The sequence below is a fragment of the Leptodactylus fuscus genome, chromosome 4 (assembly GCF_031893055.1).
Source record: "Leptodactylus fuscus isolate aLepFus1 chromosome 4, aLepFus1.hap2, whole genome shotgun sequence".
NCBI lineage: Eukaryota > Metazoa > Chordata > Amphibia > Anura > Leptodactylidae > Leptodactylus > Leptodactylus fuscus.
In genome coordinates, this window is record NC_134268.1 from 90,028,615 (window position 1) to 90,045,224 (window position 16,610).

The following is a 16,610-nucleotide window of genomic DNA, read 5'->3' on the forward strand; positions in this document are numbered from 1 at the left end:
TGTCATTTTGGCTGCACAGTGAACGCCATAAAAACGAAGCCCATAAAAAAGTCGCAAAAATGCACTTTTTTTTCAAATGCACCCCATTCTGAATTATTTTCCAGCTTCCCAGTACATTGTACAGAATAAATAATGGCGGCATCATGAAGAGAAATTTGTCCCGCATTAACATTAAGGCCTCGTATGGCTCTGGGAGCGGAGAAATAAAAAAGTTATGGGGTTTGAAAGGAGGGGAGTCAAAAACGAAAATCAAAAAATGGTGTTGGCGCGAAGGGGTTAAAGCTCAGTGTGACATCCCATAAGCTTCATTTATCTCTTTCCCTTGCATTACGGAAAAAATATCCGACCCAAGGTAGTTTGCGCACTTTAAGTGAGGTGACATTACAAAACATTAGGAGCCCACGGCCGCATGTCGCTGTGGTAACACAGCCGGACTTCTCGGTGCTGACCATTGCTGCCCTCTAGCGGCTCTCCTCATATCACAGCCTGCAGAGCTGGGCGGACTCCATTGTGGACGTACACACTGACAGGAAGCACATGGACGTATTTCAGGCACGTCAGTCGGCACATGTTACTAGTGGAGAGCAGCAAGATGGCGGGCGAGCCTGAGCAGCTGGACAGGTAGTGCCTATTCTTGTCCTAATCTCAAATGTATAGCCCGCACCGCTCGGTCATGCAGTATATACGGCCGTATGTATATCTCATATAGACTATATAGGCCTGGGCCGCGTTATAGACGTCCAGGTCACGTGGGTGTATCGCGGCTTCTTCAGGCTTCATGTGTAAACACGGCGTTATTACTGTGGCACCTATAAAACCACACAAACTGTATGACGTGTATGTTCTGGACTTATACAAGATAAACCATGTACGTCACTATTACCTGAAGATACACAGCACAGCCATAGCTGGGTATAGTGTGATACATTGTTCTGTCCAATATAGTTGTCTTGATAAGTTACCATTCAGTAGTGTGGGAAAGATGAGTGACCTCCCCCAGTGAGGGCTGTAATCACAATGGCATAAGCTGTCACACAACTTTCCCAAGGGGTGATTCATTTATTTATATTGCATTAGATGACAACATGGGGACTTGTGTTCTGGTGGGGAACCTTGCTTACTGGATGAAATCATGGAGATGAGGATGTTGGGTGGTTTGTAAGGGTGTGTTCACATGGCTTCCACGTTTATGTACCGAATGCAGATGCAGTGCACCGACATCCCGCCGCGGCATTCCACTCTGAATGGGCCTAATCCGAGGGAGTCCTGCACCACGGACAGGCATGTCACTAGCTAGCGGAAAAAGGAAGCGAGCGGCTCCCATTGAAGTCAAGGGGAGCCATTTTTGGCAGCAGATTTAGAGGTGCATTCGACGTCAAAATCCACTGCCAAAAAACTCCGTGTGAACATACAGATTGTGGCTTCCCTGCCCACTGCTTTGGTACCATACTCCTTGACAACACCTTTGGCCAAGGTTTACTTTATTTTTTTGTCTATCAGTGTGTTGTCATAGGAGAGCACTATATGTAAGAAATCTGCCTCCTCTAAGGTTAAATTCACACCTTGTCTTCATCCTAGTGTTATGTCACTCCTGGAAAATAGAAAACACAGCCTTTAGGGTCTTAAAGTGAACGGTGTATTGTATTTCAGATCTAAAGGAAGAAACGTTTCCTTTTGTCTGTGTTTTACTCTTAATATTTAAATGCTGCATGCCATATTTCTCACTTTTTTTTAAAATCCAAAACAGTGATTTGATACTGCTAAAAACATTAGTTTTTTATTATTAGAGATCTGTTATGTGCATTACCAGTCTCTCTAACTCTGTGGGACTTTAGTACCCCAGGCACACGAGGCAATCTAGAGCAGAAAATATGGTCCAAACATCAAGTCTGAACCTAGTGCGGAGACGGGACTTTTTGCATCAGTCACCTATGATGTTGAGAGTCCCAGCCTGGCCTACTGTTCCTAACCAAACAGCGCAGCGTCACTGTCCTGTACAGTATGTAGTAAGAGACAGTGAAGCTCTGGCAAGGTGGGCATAACCAGCATCATAAATCACTATGATGCAAGATGTCCTATCTTCTGTTGAGATTCCTTGGGATTGGCCCAGCAAGATACCCCTTAATGTGACATCTGACCCTGTGCACTTTGAGGTTAGACTTTCACATTCAGGTTTTTAGATGGATATTTTTCGAGCCAAAACCAGGAGTGTATCCAAAATGGACAACCCATTCTTAGAAATAAGTCTTCCGCTAGGTTCACACCAGCGTTCTTCTTTCCGTTCTGTGCTTTCCGTCTTCTGCATGCCAGAAGACGGAAAGCACAGACCGGGTCCGGCCGTGAGCAGCGGTGAGCGTTTTATGCTCTCCGCCGCGAAACCGGATTTTTTTATCCGGACACAGAGTACTGCATGTCCGACTCTGTGTCTGGATTATAAGACCCGGTTTTGCGGCGGAGAGCATAAAACGCAATGAATTGAATGAATGGGTGAGAGAGACTCCTGCAGGTTTCCGTCTCCTGCCTCTGTTTTAGGCAGGAAACGGAAACCTGCAGAACGGAGTTCACAACGCAGATGTGAACGAGCCCTTCCTGGTAATAAACTAATCGGCAGCTGTCCAGCTGCTGAACTTCCAAGCAGCCGCACATTTTTTAGCCGTAGCATTTCATTACATGGCACCCATTCAGATGTATAGGTGACAGCACAGGGCTTGGTTTAGTTTATTTTGACACACAGTATATGTTAGTATTACATAGGGGACAGATGGAACACAGTATCAATGCGGGATTAGGCTTCACATAGTTTTGATGCCATGACATAGGTCACTGTGGGAGCTGTAGACACAGTAGTAGGACGGTATTAGTGAAGAATGTTTGCAAGGTTGCTTGGTTTTAAATGGGTTATCCAACTTCCAAAACTTATGTGCAAATACATACTGTTCAATTGCAGCTTGATGGGTACACACAGGCAGATGAATCATGGGAAATGTAATTTGTCTGCAGATTAACTACATATAAATAAGTGATACAAGGAACAGCAAGTAAAATAAAGCCAAATGAACGCTGCACAAGGGAATAGAGAGTATTTAGCGTTTCTGTGGATATATTTGTAAGAAGCTGGATAACCCTTTTAACCCTTTCCAGCTCTTTACCATGCTATTACATTGTGCAGCAGTATAGTTAACACTCAGCACTGTAATAATACAGCGCTGCAATGCCGCAGGCACAGAAGCTGTGCCTGCGGCATTACTTCCAGCACTCTGCTGCGTTACACAGATGATGACCCGGACCAGCTGTCTGAGTTGGAAGACACTACAATTTTAGCGAATTAACCCCTGGATGCTGTGGGTACAGGGGTAAGATTGTTGCCTCCTAAACCCCCACCCCATACAATACACAATAAATAATAAAAACTAAAAAAAAAAAAACCCTTAAAATACATAATGTAAACAAACAAACTTGTATTATCCTCTTGTGTATATAAGTCCTCACTATGCAATAATCGCATTATATACGGAGAACGCTGTAAAAAAAAAAAAAATTACAGCGATTTGCAAATTGACATGTTTTGGTCACTTTGCTTTCTGCAAGAAATAACAATAAATTGTGGTCAGAAAGTCATACCTACCAAATATTGGCACTAATAAAAAGTACAACTTGCCCCTAAATAAAGAGCCCTAACCATCTCTGTCAACAATACAGAAGAGAAAGTTATAGGCGTCAGTATAAGGTGACCCCGGGAAAATCGTTCATTTTCAAAAAGTGCCATTTTATTTATTTAAAGAGGTAGAATATACAGAAAAACAATTTAAATATGGTATTGCCATAATCGTAATGACGCCGGACAAAGCTGCCATGTCACTTTAAATGTAAAGTGAATGCTGTAAAAACAAAATGATGATAGAATTGTGAGTTATTTCACATAGTCCCCCAAAAACATAAACAAAAGCTAATCAAAACATATGTACCCCAAAATGGTGGCAAAGTACAACTTGATAACAGAAAAATAAAAAAGTATGAATTTTGGAAGAAGGTGAAAATATGAAAAACATCGGCAAACATTAACATACAAACTACCCTGCATCCTTAAAGAGAAATATTCAGTTGTGGAGGTGGATGGGATGTTCTTCTACTGGTACGTATACAGACATGTCTCATGCTTTATCTTACTGCATGCCTGCTGCTCATTGTAGTGATGACATGGAGAGCTATGAAAAGTTCCTTCAGAGAAAGGAAGAGCTTGCTTCCCAAGAACATTGTAAAGAGGATAGTGAGGAGGAAGAAGATGATGATGATGACTGGTACTGGGAGAACAGCACAAATATCACAAAGCATTATACGAGAAGCAGTAACCCCCAGGTAAATGATACAAATAATGCAATGGATTTGTTGACATGAAATAACTTAATAATGGTAAATTTATTTTAATGAAGTTAAGTTAATGGAGAATAAAATTACTTTACCATTGCATATGTTCACCAGATACAGTAATTTACTGTATTTGCCCGTAATGTTTGCAAAACATGGGGCAAACATACCTTTGGTCATTGCTTTCAGAACAGTATGTGCCTTGTAGGTGACCCCAGCAGATTTGCATACTGTTGTGGAGTCAGAGCAGTATCACTTTTTATACAGCCAATGCTATTAATGGGTACTGATGTCTGTCACCAGTCCTACTATACCCAGCAAGTTAACCAACAGTCCTCAAAAGGCTCTGCTCTGTAGATTTTGACACAGTTGGAACTTTTGCTCTTGCCTCCATTGTTTCCAAGCAGTCAATACAGTTTCTTTTGGTATCCAATATACTACTTAGGCTCTGTACTGTCAGGGCTCGTTCACACCTCACCCGGTCTCCGTTCTGCAGGTTTCCATTTCCTGCACAAAACAGAGGCAGGATACGGAAATCTGCCGGACTCTTTCATGCGCATTCACTTGAACGGGTTTGAAAGATGTCCAGCTGTGAGCGCCGGTGAGCGTTTTATGCTCTCCACCGCGAAACCGTTTTTTTTTTTTTTTTTAAAAACCGGACACAGAGTTGGACATGCAGTACTCTGTGTCTGATTTTAAAAAACCGGTTTCGCGGCAGAGAGCATAAAACGCTCACCCGCGCTCACGGCCGGACCCGCTCTGACAGCTTTCTGTCTTGTGCATGCAGAAGACGGAAAGCTCAGAACAGAGACCCGAATGCTAGTGTGAACCTAGCGTCAGGATGGCGGTGTCAGGCATGAGCAGACAAGGGGATTGATTCTGAACTCTACCACTGGCTGCCTCTGATTGGAGTCGTGAATCACATTCCCTGCCTGACACTGCACCTCTATGGGTCAGTTCACATGGCAGAAAATGAAGAGGAAATTCCTCTTCGTTTTCCGCCGCCAGCTTTTTCGCACAGTTAGTCACAACAGGATACCAATGCAGTGCATCAGCATTCCGTCGTGACATCCCGCTCGTTATTAGGCCCATATGAATGGGCTTAGTCAAGAGGGGGTCTTGAGCCAAGTAATCCGCGGCAAGGTTGAGCAGGACGTTTCTTTTTAACTCATCCTGCTTCGATCTCTGCCTCCCATTGAAAACAATGGGAGGTGTATTTGGGAGCAACCTACTGCGGATTCGGGGGCAGAATCTGCACCCAAGTCTGTGGCAAATTCCTCCATGTCAACTGGCCCGTATGTTACAGAGCTTAAATAGCTCATCAGGCACCAAAACTAACTTTGTTGCTCATGAGTGGTGGGGGCAAGAGCTAAAATTCCAACTGCACTGAAATCAGTGGAGTTGTGTCTATTAACATGCTAAGAACTTGAATTGTTGGAGGTGGTGAAATGTCCTTTTTAACAGTGTCTTTTGTTGTATTTTAGGCTAACAGACAAGATATGAAGAATAGCTCATCAAAGGCCTATACAACGACAGACAAAGTCTTACAGAAGTATGAAAACAAAATTAATCTAGGTATGATTAACTTATTGTATATCACAGTGCACACATCACAAGATGGCACAGACTCTCCATACAGTCTAAATTCCAGTCCTATTCTTTTTGTGGCATTGTTTTCCCCTGATATCTAAGCAGCATGTTCTGTATTGGTGTCCCTTTCTCTGGACAGATGAGACTAGATTCACACTGAGCGCATGTGACTGATGTGACAATCTGGAGATGCCACAGTGAACAATATTTCTGCCTGTAACATCATCCTGTATGACCAGTTTGGTGGTGGGACAGTGATAGTCTGTAGAGGCATATTCATGGAGGTTTGCACAGACCCACTGTATGAAAGTCGATGGTACCCTTATTGTTGTGGGATCCTAGGATGAAGTCCTCAGAGGCATTGTCAGATCTTATATTGGTGCGGTGGGCTATGGTTTCCTCCTGGTGCAGGACAATGCTTGACCTCATATGGTCAGAGTGTATACACAGCTCATGAATGATGAAGGCGTTGTTGCAGTTGACCGGTCCTCACATTCTTCAGGCCTGAATCAAATTGAGAACCTCTGGGGCATTATGAGTCAGTGCCTCTGATGCTGTCAAGGAGTACCGCAGACTTTCCTGGATCTCACTGATGTCCTGATCCAGGTCTGGGAGAAGATTCCTCTCAGGTCACTATCCATTGTCTCTTCAAGATTAATAGGGAGTTAGAGTAATGAAGACAAGAATGATTCAGAGTGATACTAAGGGTTTTTGCTGTTCAATGTTTTCTAGGTAAACTGACACTTTCTGATTCTGTTATGAACAAAGTCACTGAAAAAAACAGACAAAAAGAATCAGAGCAGTGAGTATATATTTTTCTTTTTATTACTATGATAAGAGCCTGAATTCAGACAATTATGGCATATCCAAGTGTTCTCTCATAACTCCCATTGATTTTCTGGCAACATTTGTGACGCTAATACATTTTAGAATATACTTTTAACAGATTTTGGCTCCTTTCTGTGAAATTATCTGCTGAAATTCACATTACAATATGTGTTTGAAGTGACCCCCGACCACTCCTTACCAACCACAACTTTGTATTACACCCATACTCTCCTAATATTCACAGTCTGAAGCAGTGACTCAGTAGATTTCAGTACAGGAGTTCACAGAAAGAAGCCAAAATGTATTACAAAATGTATTAATGATACAAATATTGTCAGAAAATCAAGAATGACAGAGCTCAGAAGAGCACCCCGTGCCTACTCCAGCCTGACACCACCCACCTGACAGTACAGAGCATAAATAGTATATGAGGAACCAAACCCTACTATACTTATTACTTGGGAATAGTGGGGGGCTAGAGAAAAAATTCCAACTGTGCCAGAATCAGTGGATCAGCACCTAATAGATGACACAGAGAACTGGATTTATTTGAGGTGGTGAAAGGTCCTTTTGAATTATTGCTAAGGTTTTGAATTGTTTTATTTTTAATGTTTTATACTCATGCTTTTTATACTTAGTTTTTGTACTTGCTTGACTAAACATGAGACTAAGCAATTCTGTTTATATGCTTTTATTTATTTTAATTTTGCTAGTTACCGAGTTAAAGACAAATCTGACAGAGCTACTGTTGAGCAGGTATGTCTTTTTTTTATCAGTACAATAAATCAGATTGTCTAGATCAGTGTTTCTCAGTCTTTTCATAGCAAGTACCCATGGTCACAAGAAATTTTAAAGAGGACCTTTCACCACCCTATGACTGTGCAGTTTTCTGCACTTGTTATAGGCACTGCTGCACAGGCTCTGGGGCACTTTGAATTTTGTCTCTAGCTCCCCTCGTTCGGAGTTCTGAACCCATGTTATTTCTGACAGTGAAGGAGTTAATTAACATACAGGGTGCCAAATATAACAGGCTTCAGAACTCCGCAATGAGGGGGGACTAGAGACAAAATGCAAAGTACCTCAGAGTCTGTGCAGCAGCACCCATAACATGGTGCAGAAAACTGCACAGACTTGGGGTGGTGAAAGATCCTCTTTAACCAAGTGCTCCCAAGGTTAGGTTGCATCATAACAACACAATAAATAATTCTATTTCTCTTCATAATTGTGCGATCATTGGCCACTGCAACGTTAGGATGATGACTAAAGCATTGGCTTATATAGCTACCCTTTCACTTCCTACTTCTGCTGTCTAAATGAACCATCAGTACTCCCAGATGTAAGTCTGCTTCGATTCCTGAGTTCCTAGCCTGAGGTTTCTTAGCAACTGGGTGGACACTTGAATCTTGGACCACTGAGAGATCCTTAGCTGAGATTGGCACTTGTCCCCAGACAGCCCTGAGTCCTCTGGCTACCCATCAGTACAGCAAATGGGGCAAACAGGACACTTTCATTAGTAGACGGGTGTGCTCAGCAGGTGCAGGATCCCATTGTATCTCCCTGATCATGACTAACAATATCACCATGTCATATTGTCACTTCTGTAGCATATCTAGTAGAGTAAGGTCCTATTGATGTTCCATGAAAAACAGCACATGAATGATCAACACAATAGTCATTGTGAATTTTCTTTATAGATCATCAGTAAACCTAGTGTATTTGTGTTTATAGGTTCTGGATCCCAGGACAAGGATGATTCTTTTTAAGATGCTTACAAGGGGAGTCATATCAGAAATCAATGGCTGCATCAGCACAGGCAAAGAGGTAAGTGTGCGTGTGTGACTAGCTAAACTGAAATGTGTGTGTATAAAATCATTTTTTGTTACATTGTCATTTTAACAGATTAGCCTTGGATACTAAAACATGCCTGAATATTTCACATACCCCTGAATAGTGCCATAACAAAGTAAAACTTGTCACAAAAAATCACGGAAAATAATTTATGAAGAATGGCACTGGTTTTCATATCTACTGTAGTGGTGGTGGATTCAGTTGAAATATGATAAGGCGCAGGTCTATTCATAAATTGGGTACATCCTCTGACAGGTCATATGCCAACACTGGTTGCTTCTGGAGGTTAAAATAAAGACATCCCAGCTCCAAAACGTGTTGCAGTGTTTTAGGTTGTGGATTTCTTTATAAAAGTACCATTTTTCTTTTATATGTTTTAGCTTCAACCCTTCTTTTTTTCATAATATCTACAATAAGATATATATACGTTTTTGTTTTTTTAGACTACTATTAAAAAAAGTTTGGCTTTCATTTTAGGCAAATGTTTACCATGCTAGCACTTCAGATGGAGAAAGCAGGGCTATTAAGATTTATAAAACCTCAATCCTGATGTTTAAAGATCGTGATAAATATGTGAGCGGTGAATTCAGGTGAGATCATTTTAAGCTCTACTTTTGTCTTCAAAGAAGTTATGCCACTATTGATACTTATCTACAGAAACAAAATCTAATAGGCATCATCAAATGTAATTGTTAAATGTATACATTCCTTTAGAATACCAAGCGGGTCCAATAATGTTTATTGGCTGTGTAATAGTGATTAGAATACATAAGTGTGGTACTCTCATTTTAGTCATATAGGGCGATGTACACAAGATACACCCTAAGGCTGGTCTTACACGACAGTACGTTTAATCCGCAAATGGTCCACAATTGTGGGTTCTCAATTGTGAACACAATGTATTCAGTGCGGCCTCTTACACTATCGGATATTTTATCCGTGGTGTATTGTGCTGTGAACGGGGTCCGCACTGAATACGGCATGTCTGCAAAGGCCTTGAATTCACGGCATGGCACGGACTGTCCCATAGAACACTATGGGCGCGTGCAGCTGGACACAGCGGAATTAATTTTTGGAGTGAAATTTAGTGTTGCTGATCAGCAAATTGCGGACCGCAAAACCACTATGGTCGTGTAAGACCAGCCTAAGCTCCTGATAGATGCGGGTTCCATCACGTGGACCCTCATCTAATAGGAGAGTAAGAGTTCATTGATCCTTTCATGTCAATTTCTCTAGAAAAACTATTTGCCTGTTGAGCTCACCATTGAAGTCTGGTAGTCACAGAAAGAGCTAAACACCTAAAGATTAATATACTCTCTTAAATTATTTAGTAGTTTTTGTATTTTTGTTTAAGGTTTTTAATTTAATTTTTCAAAAATTCATTTTTTGCTCTACTTGCATTTCTCAAGGTTTCGACATGGCTATTGCAAAGGGAACCCTCGAAAAATGGTGAAGACCTGGGCAGAAAAGGAAATGAGGAATTTAATACGGTAAATTATGTTGGATTTTTATTTTGTCTATAAAACGGAGTAATAAAGTTTTAGATAAAGAAAGTTATCGATTGAAAAGTCTTCTGTTCATGAGATTTATTTATATTCTACTTCATATTATGCATACAGTAGAATTAAAAAGTGATATGTTAACAATTTTTCAAAGGCTGAACACTGCAGGGATACCCTGTCCAGAGCCAGTTATGCTGAGAAGTCATGTGCTTGTGATGGGATTTATTGGCAAAAATGACACGTGAGTCATGTTTTGTTTTTCTTTAATTTATAAATTTGTCCAGTCATATGTAGAAGAGCTACAAGAGAATTTTTTTGTGAATATTTTTTTTTTTTTTTACTATTCCACTGCTGGGATATATGTTTTCTAGTTTACAAAGAGTTAAACTCTGTGTTCAAGTATTCTTTTTCTTAACCACTTCCGGACCACCCATAGACTATATACTTCCAGATAGTGGCTTCCTTGGCCTGCAAGGATTTACTGCGTCCAAGCAGTTTTCAGTAGCTGTGCAAAATCGTGCATCTGCTGAAACAAGGAACTGGCTGTAACTTCAACCGGAGGTCCCAGAGAGAAGGCAGGGAAGTTTTATTACAAGCCCTGCCTCCCCAATTGCTGTGTACACAGTGCTCAATGAGCGCTATATACACAGCTATGGGTGCCACCATGATGCGGCTGCCCTCCTACCCGGCGGTCACGTGATCCACTGGGATCAGAGTATGTTAGAGCTGCTGCGTCCTACAGGATCCAGATCAGCTTTATAGTAATGTGCAAGAAGCTGTATTCCTCCGGCAACTGGGGCTAAATGTACTAGTTACAGGGGAAATCCGCCTCCCCCACAAAAGAAACAGTGATCAGATGTCCCCAAAGGTCTATTATGACCTTATGGGGACCCAATGTGAAAAAGAAAATAAAAAATATAAAAGTAAAATAAATAAAACTTTAAAAACACCCCCTTATTGCGTGTGAACATTCCGTGCTGCTAGCAGTGCACTGGCATCCCGTCACGGCAATCTGCTCTGGATTAGGACCAAATTAATGGGCCTAATTGGGAGGGAGCCTCGCGCTGCGGCTGATTCAGCCGCGGAATCTGCGGCAAGAAGGGTTGTCTCGATTCTTTTTTCCGCTACTAGCTATCGGAAAAAAGAAGCAAGCAGCTCCCATTGAAGTCAATGGAAGCCGGTTTTGGCAGCGGATTTTCTGGCGGATTCCGCATCAAAATCCGCTGCCAAAAAACTCCGTGTGAACAAGCCCTTACAGGTTCTAGCCCTACCCCCGACAACTCCATACAAAATAAAAATTACCATAATGGAGAGGAAAACTTTTAAAAGTTTTTTTTTTTTTTTTTTTTTTTTTTTTTTTTTTTTTTATTTTGTTTTGTTTTTTCTCTTTTTAGAAGCTATTAAGTAAAAAAAAAAAAAAAAAAGTCAAACGTTTCTCCACCTCTTTTGATTTTATTTTCTCAGATATATTAAAAATAAATAAATAAAGCCCTGTGTGTCACCGAAAAAAGAGGTAGAAATTAGTTGACTTACCCAAATGATAAAAATGTTACAGCCCTGAAAACCGCATGTACAGAATACCCAAAACATGTTTGATCATAAACCAGAAATAGGCCCGGTACTGAGTGGTTAACAAATGTATAACTTTTTGTGGGAAAGTTCTGAAAAATTGCTACAAATGGTTTAAAATACTTCTTAAGCCTGGTTCACATCTGCATTCGGTATTCCATTCTGGTAGTCCACTTGGGGACCCTCCGAACGCAATAGTGAATGCATTAAAAAGCAGTGAGCAATGAAAGCACACAGACCCCATAGACTATAATGGGGTCTATGTCCACACAAATCATGCAGAGAGAAAAGTATTTCAAGCGCTACTTTTCTCTCCCTATGATTTGTGCAGAAAACACATTTCTCCCATTATAGTCTATGGGGTCCGTGTGCTTTCATTGCTCACCACTTTTTAAGGCATTCGGTATTCCTTTCAGGGGAGGGGGGGGGGGTTCCCAAGCGGACCCCCTTAACAGAATACTGAACACAGATGTGAACCAGGCCTTAGTGATATTTCTCCGTTGTATTGTGGATAATGATATATAGAGCTAAATGTTATTTTGCATCTCTATGAAGCTAGTTTTGGAAATTTCAGTTAGTTGTATATGTCTGTAATTGTGTTTGGTATTGGATGTGCTTTCCTAATCTCCTCATAATTTCTCCTGTTTAAGGCCTGCTCCATTGTTGAAGAATGTTCATCTGACAGATTCTAAGGCTCGGGAGATGTATTTGGACATTATCCATTACATGAGAAGGATGTACCAGGATGCTAGACTTGTACATGCAGATCTTAGTGAATTTAACCTGCTGTAAGTGATCGCTTTGCTGTGTGATTCTTGGGACAATGACCATATGACCATAAAAACCATCTTACTGATTAGCAGTCCATGGCAAAATCCGAATGTAGTGGATCCTGTTCTCTGAAAAACTTTATCCTATTTTGAGGACTGAATGTGTGCATAGCTTTTAAGCAAATTTTCAAATGAGATCAAAGGTAACTGTTGTTAACTGTTATTGGGTATTTTCTGTGTCCTCCATGAAGACTAAAACAACCTGGTGAGATCTCTTTTTATCAGAAGACCAATTTTGGACCAATATATTGCGAGTGCATAGCCGTATCTCTTCTGAATTGATCAGATAACATACTATTTATATAGCACCATCCTATTCCGCAGCACTTTACAGATATTATCAGTCACTGTCCCATGTAGGGCTCATAATCTACGTCCCCTATCAGTATGTCTTTAGAGTGTGGGAGGAAACCGGAGTACCCGGAGGAAACCCACATAAACACGGGAGAACATGCAAACTCCTTGCAGATGTTAACCACTGAGCCATCTTTCTGCCCTCTATAGAATATGTATATGACCAAGGAGTGTTATACGTATCATTATCAATGTGTTGTGTTCAGTTCTTCAGTTTATTTCTCATGGTGGCGTTTGCACCTCTTTCCCTATCGATTATTCTAATATGTAATTGAGGTTTGGATTATCTTTTTGACTTGACTTTACAATACACATTTGTAAAGGGAGTCTGTCAACATCAAATGGTTGTTACACCAGCTCTAGTACTGTATAGTCTTCAGAGCCTTCAGCACAGCGCTGTAATTTGTTTGCAGAATGGCTGCTTTATTTTATGACAAGCTGTTTTTTATTCTTCTGTAAATGAACTAATAGTGCATAAGGGGAGTGTTCTGAGCAGCTGAGCATCATGGAAAGCTCTTTCTCTTGCTCAGAAGGAGGCGTGGAAAGTTCCAAATATGTCAGTGTTGTTGGGAAGGGGTATTGAGCAAGAAGAAAATCCATCTGTGATGCCCAGCCATGTCAGAAGACAACCCTGATGACGCACTCTTAGTATAGGAATAAAAAGCCGTTTGTCGAAATTAAGAAGCCATTCTACAATCAAATTCTAGCTCTGTGGTGATGATTATGAGTACTATAAGGTGCTGGGGCAGGTTGAACATTTTTTCTGCGGATAGAATCCCTTAATTAATTTTAATTCCTTTTCAGTTACCATAACGGACAGTTGTATATAATTGATGTGTCTCAGTCAGTGGAACATGATCATCCACATGCTTTGGAATTTCTCCGCAAGGACTGTGCCAATGTGAATGGTGAGTTGTAAATCTGTGGCCATAGTACACTTCTAACTTTTTATTGTTTTGTAGCTGTAGTTCAGTAATGTAATGAACACTGTGAAGGATAGTTACTAAGCTAAATATGCAGACTTCATTTGTGCCAAAAAAATTGACCAACTTTCCACCCACCACATTAACGCACATAATAATTTTATTTATTTTTTTTGCCTGAAAAGGGAAAAGAGTTGCTTAAAGAGGACATTTCTCCACCTCCAATAAGTTCAGCTCTTTACATCAGTTAATGGCTCTCTACTGACTACAGCACAGTTGGCATTATTTCTCTAATATACCGCATATACTCGAGTATAAGCAGAGTTTTTCAGCACAGTTGTTGTGCTGAAAAAGCCCCCCTCGGCTTATACTCCAGTCAAGCAGCAAGACACCTGTGGGCAGCCTCTGGAGCAGCGCTGCTGCCGATAGGTGAGTGGTGAAGCAGAGCTGTCTCCAGGACCGGCCCAGGAGACGGCGCTGCTTCACCACTCACCTTTCAGCAGCGGCGCTGCTCCAGCGACCACCCACAGTCGGCAGCGGGCCTCCGCTCTCTTGCTCTCCAGACCCCGTCGCTCCCCCACTGCTCCATCACACGCTGGGTGATGTGGCCACGTAAGCTCAAGCCCGCACCCAGCGTGTCTTTTTATCCCTAAATTAACACAGGAGAGCGGTCGCTCTTAAAACAACTTGAACGGCCTTCTCCTGTGCTGGTTTAGTCGTCTGCGTCTCAGCGCAGGTGGCGTTATCACGCTGAGTTGCAGACGTCTTACTGCCGGGTGAAGAGGAGGCAGTAGCGGCGCGGTCGATTTAAATAAATTAACTTTTTTTTTTTTGTTTGTGTTATAATGGGCTGCTACCTGCTGGAGTATCCCCAGCAAGTAGTGACCTATTTACCTACCTCCCCGGGCCTGCTCACTGCCGCTCCCCGCTTCCACTTCTATTATAGGCAGCGGAGGCCAACCGTGAGCAGGCCCAGGCCGCAATCCCACTACTACTATTATTATACTCTGGAACGGGGTGTCTTTTCAGACCCCCCGATTATAATAATCGGAGCCTTAGGGGAGGTGAGAGAACATAATAAGCAGTTTTACTTACCTCCTCGGGATCTGATGTTAATCCTAGCAGGCTTTCGGCCTGTATGGTAATGTCCCAGACGTCACGTGGTCTGGGATATTACTATATAGGCCCAAAGCCTGTGCTAGCAGTACCATATAGGCCGAAGCCTGTGCTAGTAGTAATAGCCTGTTACTGCTAGAACAGACTTTGTTCCCTCACGTCCCCTGTGGCTCTGATTATTATACTCGGGGTCTGAAACAAATGTGTTCTGTAAAATGGTGCCCAGCTGTTGGGCCACATGTCTACTATAAAACAGATATGTGATATAAATAGTGAATAGTGGGCCCCACACAGTACAGTCTGGCCCACAGTAGCCCCCAGACAGTATAATGCGTTCCACAGTGTTATATGCTCCACACTGGGCCCCTGCACACTATTCTGTGCTTCACAATAGGCCCCCAACACAGTATTATATATTCCACAATGGGCCCCCACACAGTATTAGAAGCTACTTACCCAGTATGTAGTCACACAAGAGCTTCCTCCATCTTCTTCTGACTGCAAGCACTGATGACTTATGTCATCGCGCCTGTATTGGGGCAGAGGTCACACTCTGCAGTCACTGTAAGCCGCGGACCTGTGGCCTACACTGAACTTTCGACTGTATGGGCATTTGCACATACACCTGAAAGCAACGATTGCTCACTAACAGGGAATCATGTACCTGATTCTCCACTAGCGAGTGATCAGGTGGATGGCGCGCGTGCCAACAGAGAGGGGGCTCTGCGTGCCCTCTCTGGCATGTGTGCCATAAGTTTGCCACCATGGGCCTAGAGATTAGCTCAAAACATCCACCATCAGTTTCTAAATGGGGTCAAGTAGATAATTTGCAACTCATTTTTGACAACATGTACAGTATATAACTGCACAGAATAACATGCATAGTTTCTAATTTATGGGGCATATTGAAGGATACAAAAAGTTATACCATCTTTTGTTGTTCGGCAAAAAAGGGATTCATTTTTTAGTATTAGCCATCTGTTTGCATCCTTTAAGTGGATCTGCTAAATATCTAAAAAAAAACCCGAAAAAACTTGAATTGCATGCACCCTTGTACAGTTCTCTATATATGACACTAAGAGGCTTTGTAGCTGGCTAGCTGTGGTGCACAGAGAGTGCGAAGGGCAAAATGGATGAAACAATTGCTGCCTCCTGTGAAGAAACAGGCCACTCTCCAGTAGCAGTATATATATGAAGATGTGGCTGGGGCTTCTGCTTCGTGCATTGTCAGGCATATCTCTATTAAAATAAAATTAAGATTCTCTAAAGACAAAATTGTGACGCGTCCAAATGACAAATTAATCGTTTTTTAATTCCTTTGCTAGACCTAGAAGCTCATGTTTATATGTCACAGACTTTTATAGAACAGCCCTAGGTATTCACACAAAACATAGCAGCTATCCTGCATGTAGCAACTGACAAAAAAGTGTACACTCTTCTACAGAATATTTTTTTATCTACTGTTAGATTGGATTCATGAAATTAACCCTATTTTGTGTTTACTGGCAGATTTCTTTGTAAAGTATGGAGTAGCAGTAATGACTGTTCGGGAACTTTTTGAATTTGTTACGGACCCATCAATAAATGAAGAGAACATGGATTCTTATTTAGAAAAGGTAACTTGTCCATTCACTAGCATGATTTTAGTTTTTAATTGCAACGTGTAGTTACTTTTTGCTCGTGGA

At 41.6% G+C, this 16,610-nt stretch overlaps 1 protein-coding gene across 1 annotated transcript in view; it reads left to right on the forward strand.

The window, feature by feature from the left end:
- Positions 1-524: 524 nt before the first annotated feature.
- RIOK1 (RIO kinase 1) overlaps positions 525-16,610 on the forward strand; it is a 30,311-nt gene continuing 14,225 nt past the window's right edge. Inside the window, exons 1-12 of the mRNA XM_075270799.1 lie at positions 525-621; positions 4,191-4,356; positions 5,850-5,940; positions 6,688-6,757; positions 7,497-7,539; positions 8,512-8,604; positions 9,109-9,221; positions 10,041-10,121; positions 10,288-10,374; positions 12,353-12,490; positions 13,691-13,794; positions 16,435-16,541. Of these exons, the coding sequence (XP_075126900.1) occupies positions 569-621; positions 4,191-4,356; positions 5,850-5,940; positions 6,688-6,757; positions 7,497-7,539; positions 8,512-8,604; positions 9,109-9,221; positions 10,041-10,121; positions 10,288-10,374; positions 12,353-12,490; positions 13,691-13,794; positions 16,435-16,541 (1,146 nt within the window). The 5' untranslated portion in view covers positions 525-568. The remainder of the gene's footprint in view (positions 622-4,190; positions 4,357-5,849; positions 5,941-6,687; positions 6,758-7,496; positions 7,540-8,511; positions 8,605-9,108; positions 9,222-10,040; positions 10,122-10,287; positions 10,375-12,352; positions 12,491-13,690; positions 13,795-16,434; positions 16,542-16,610) is intronic.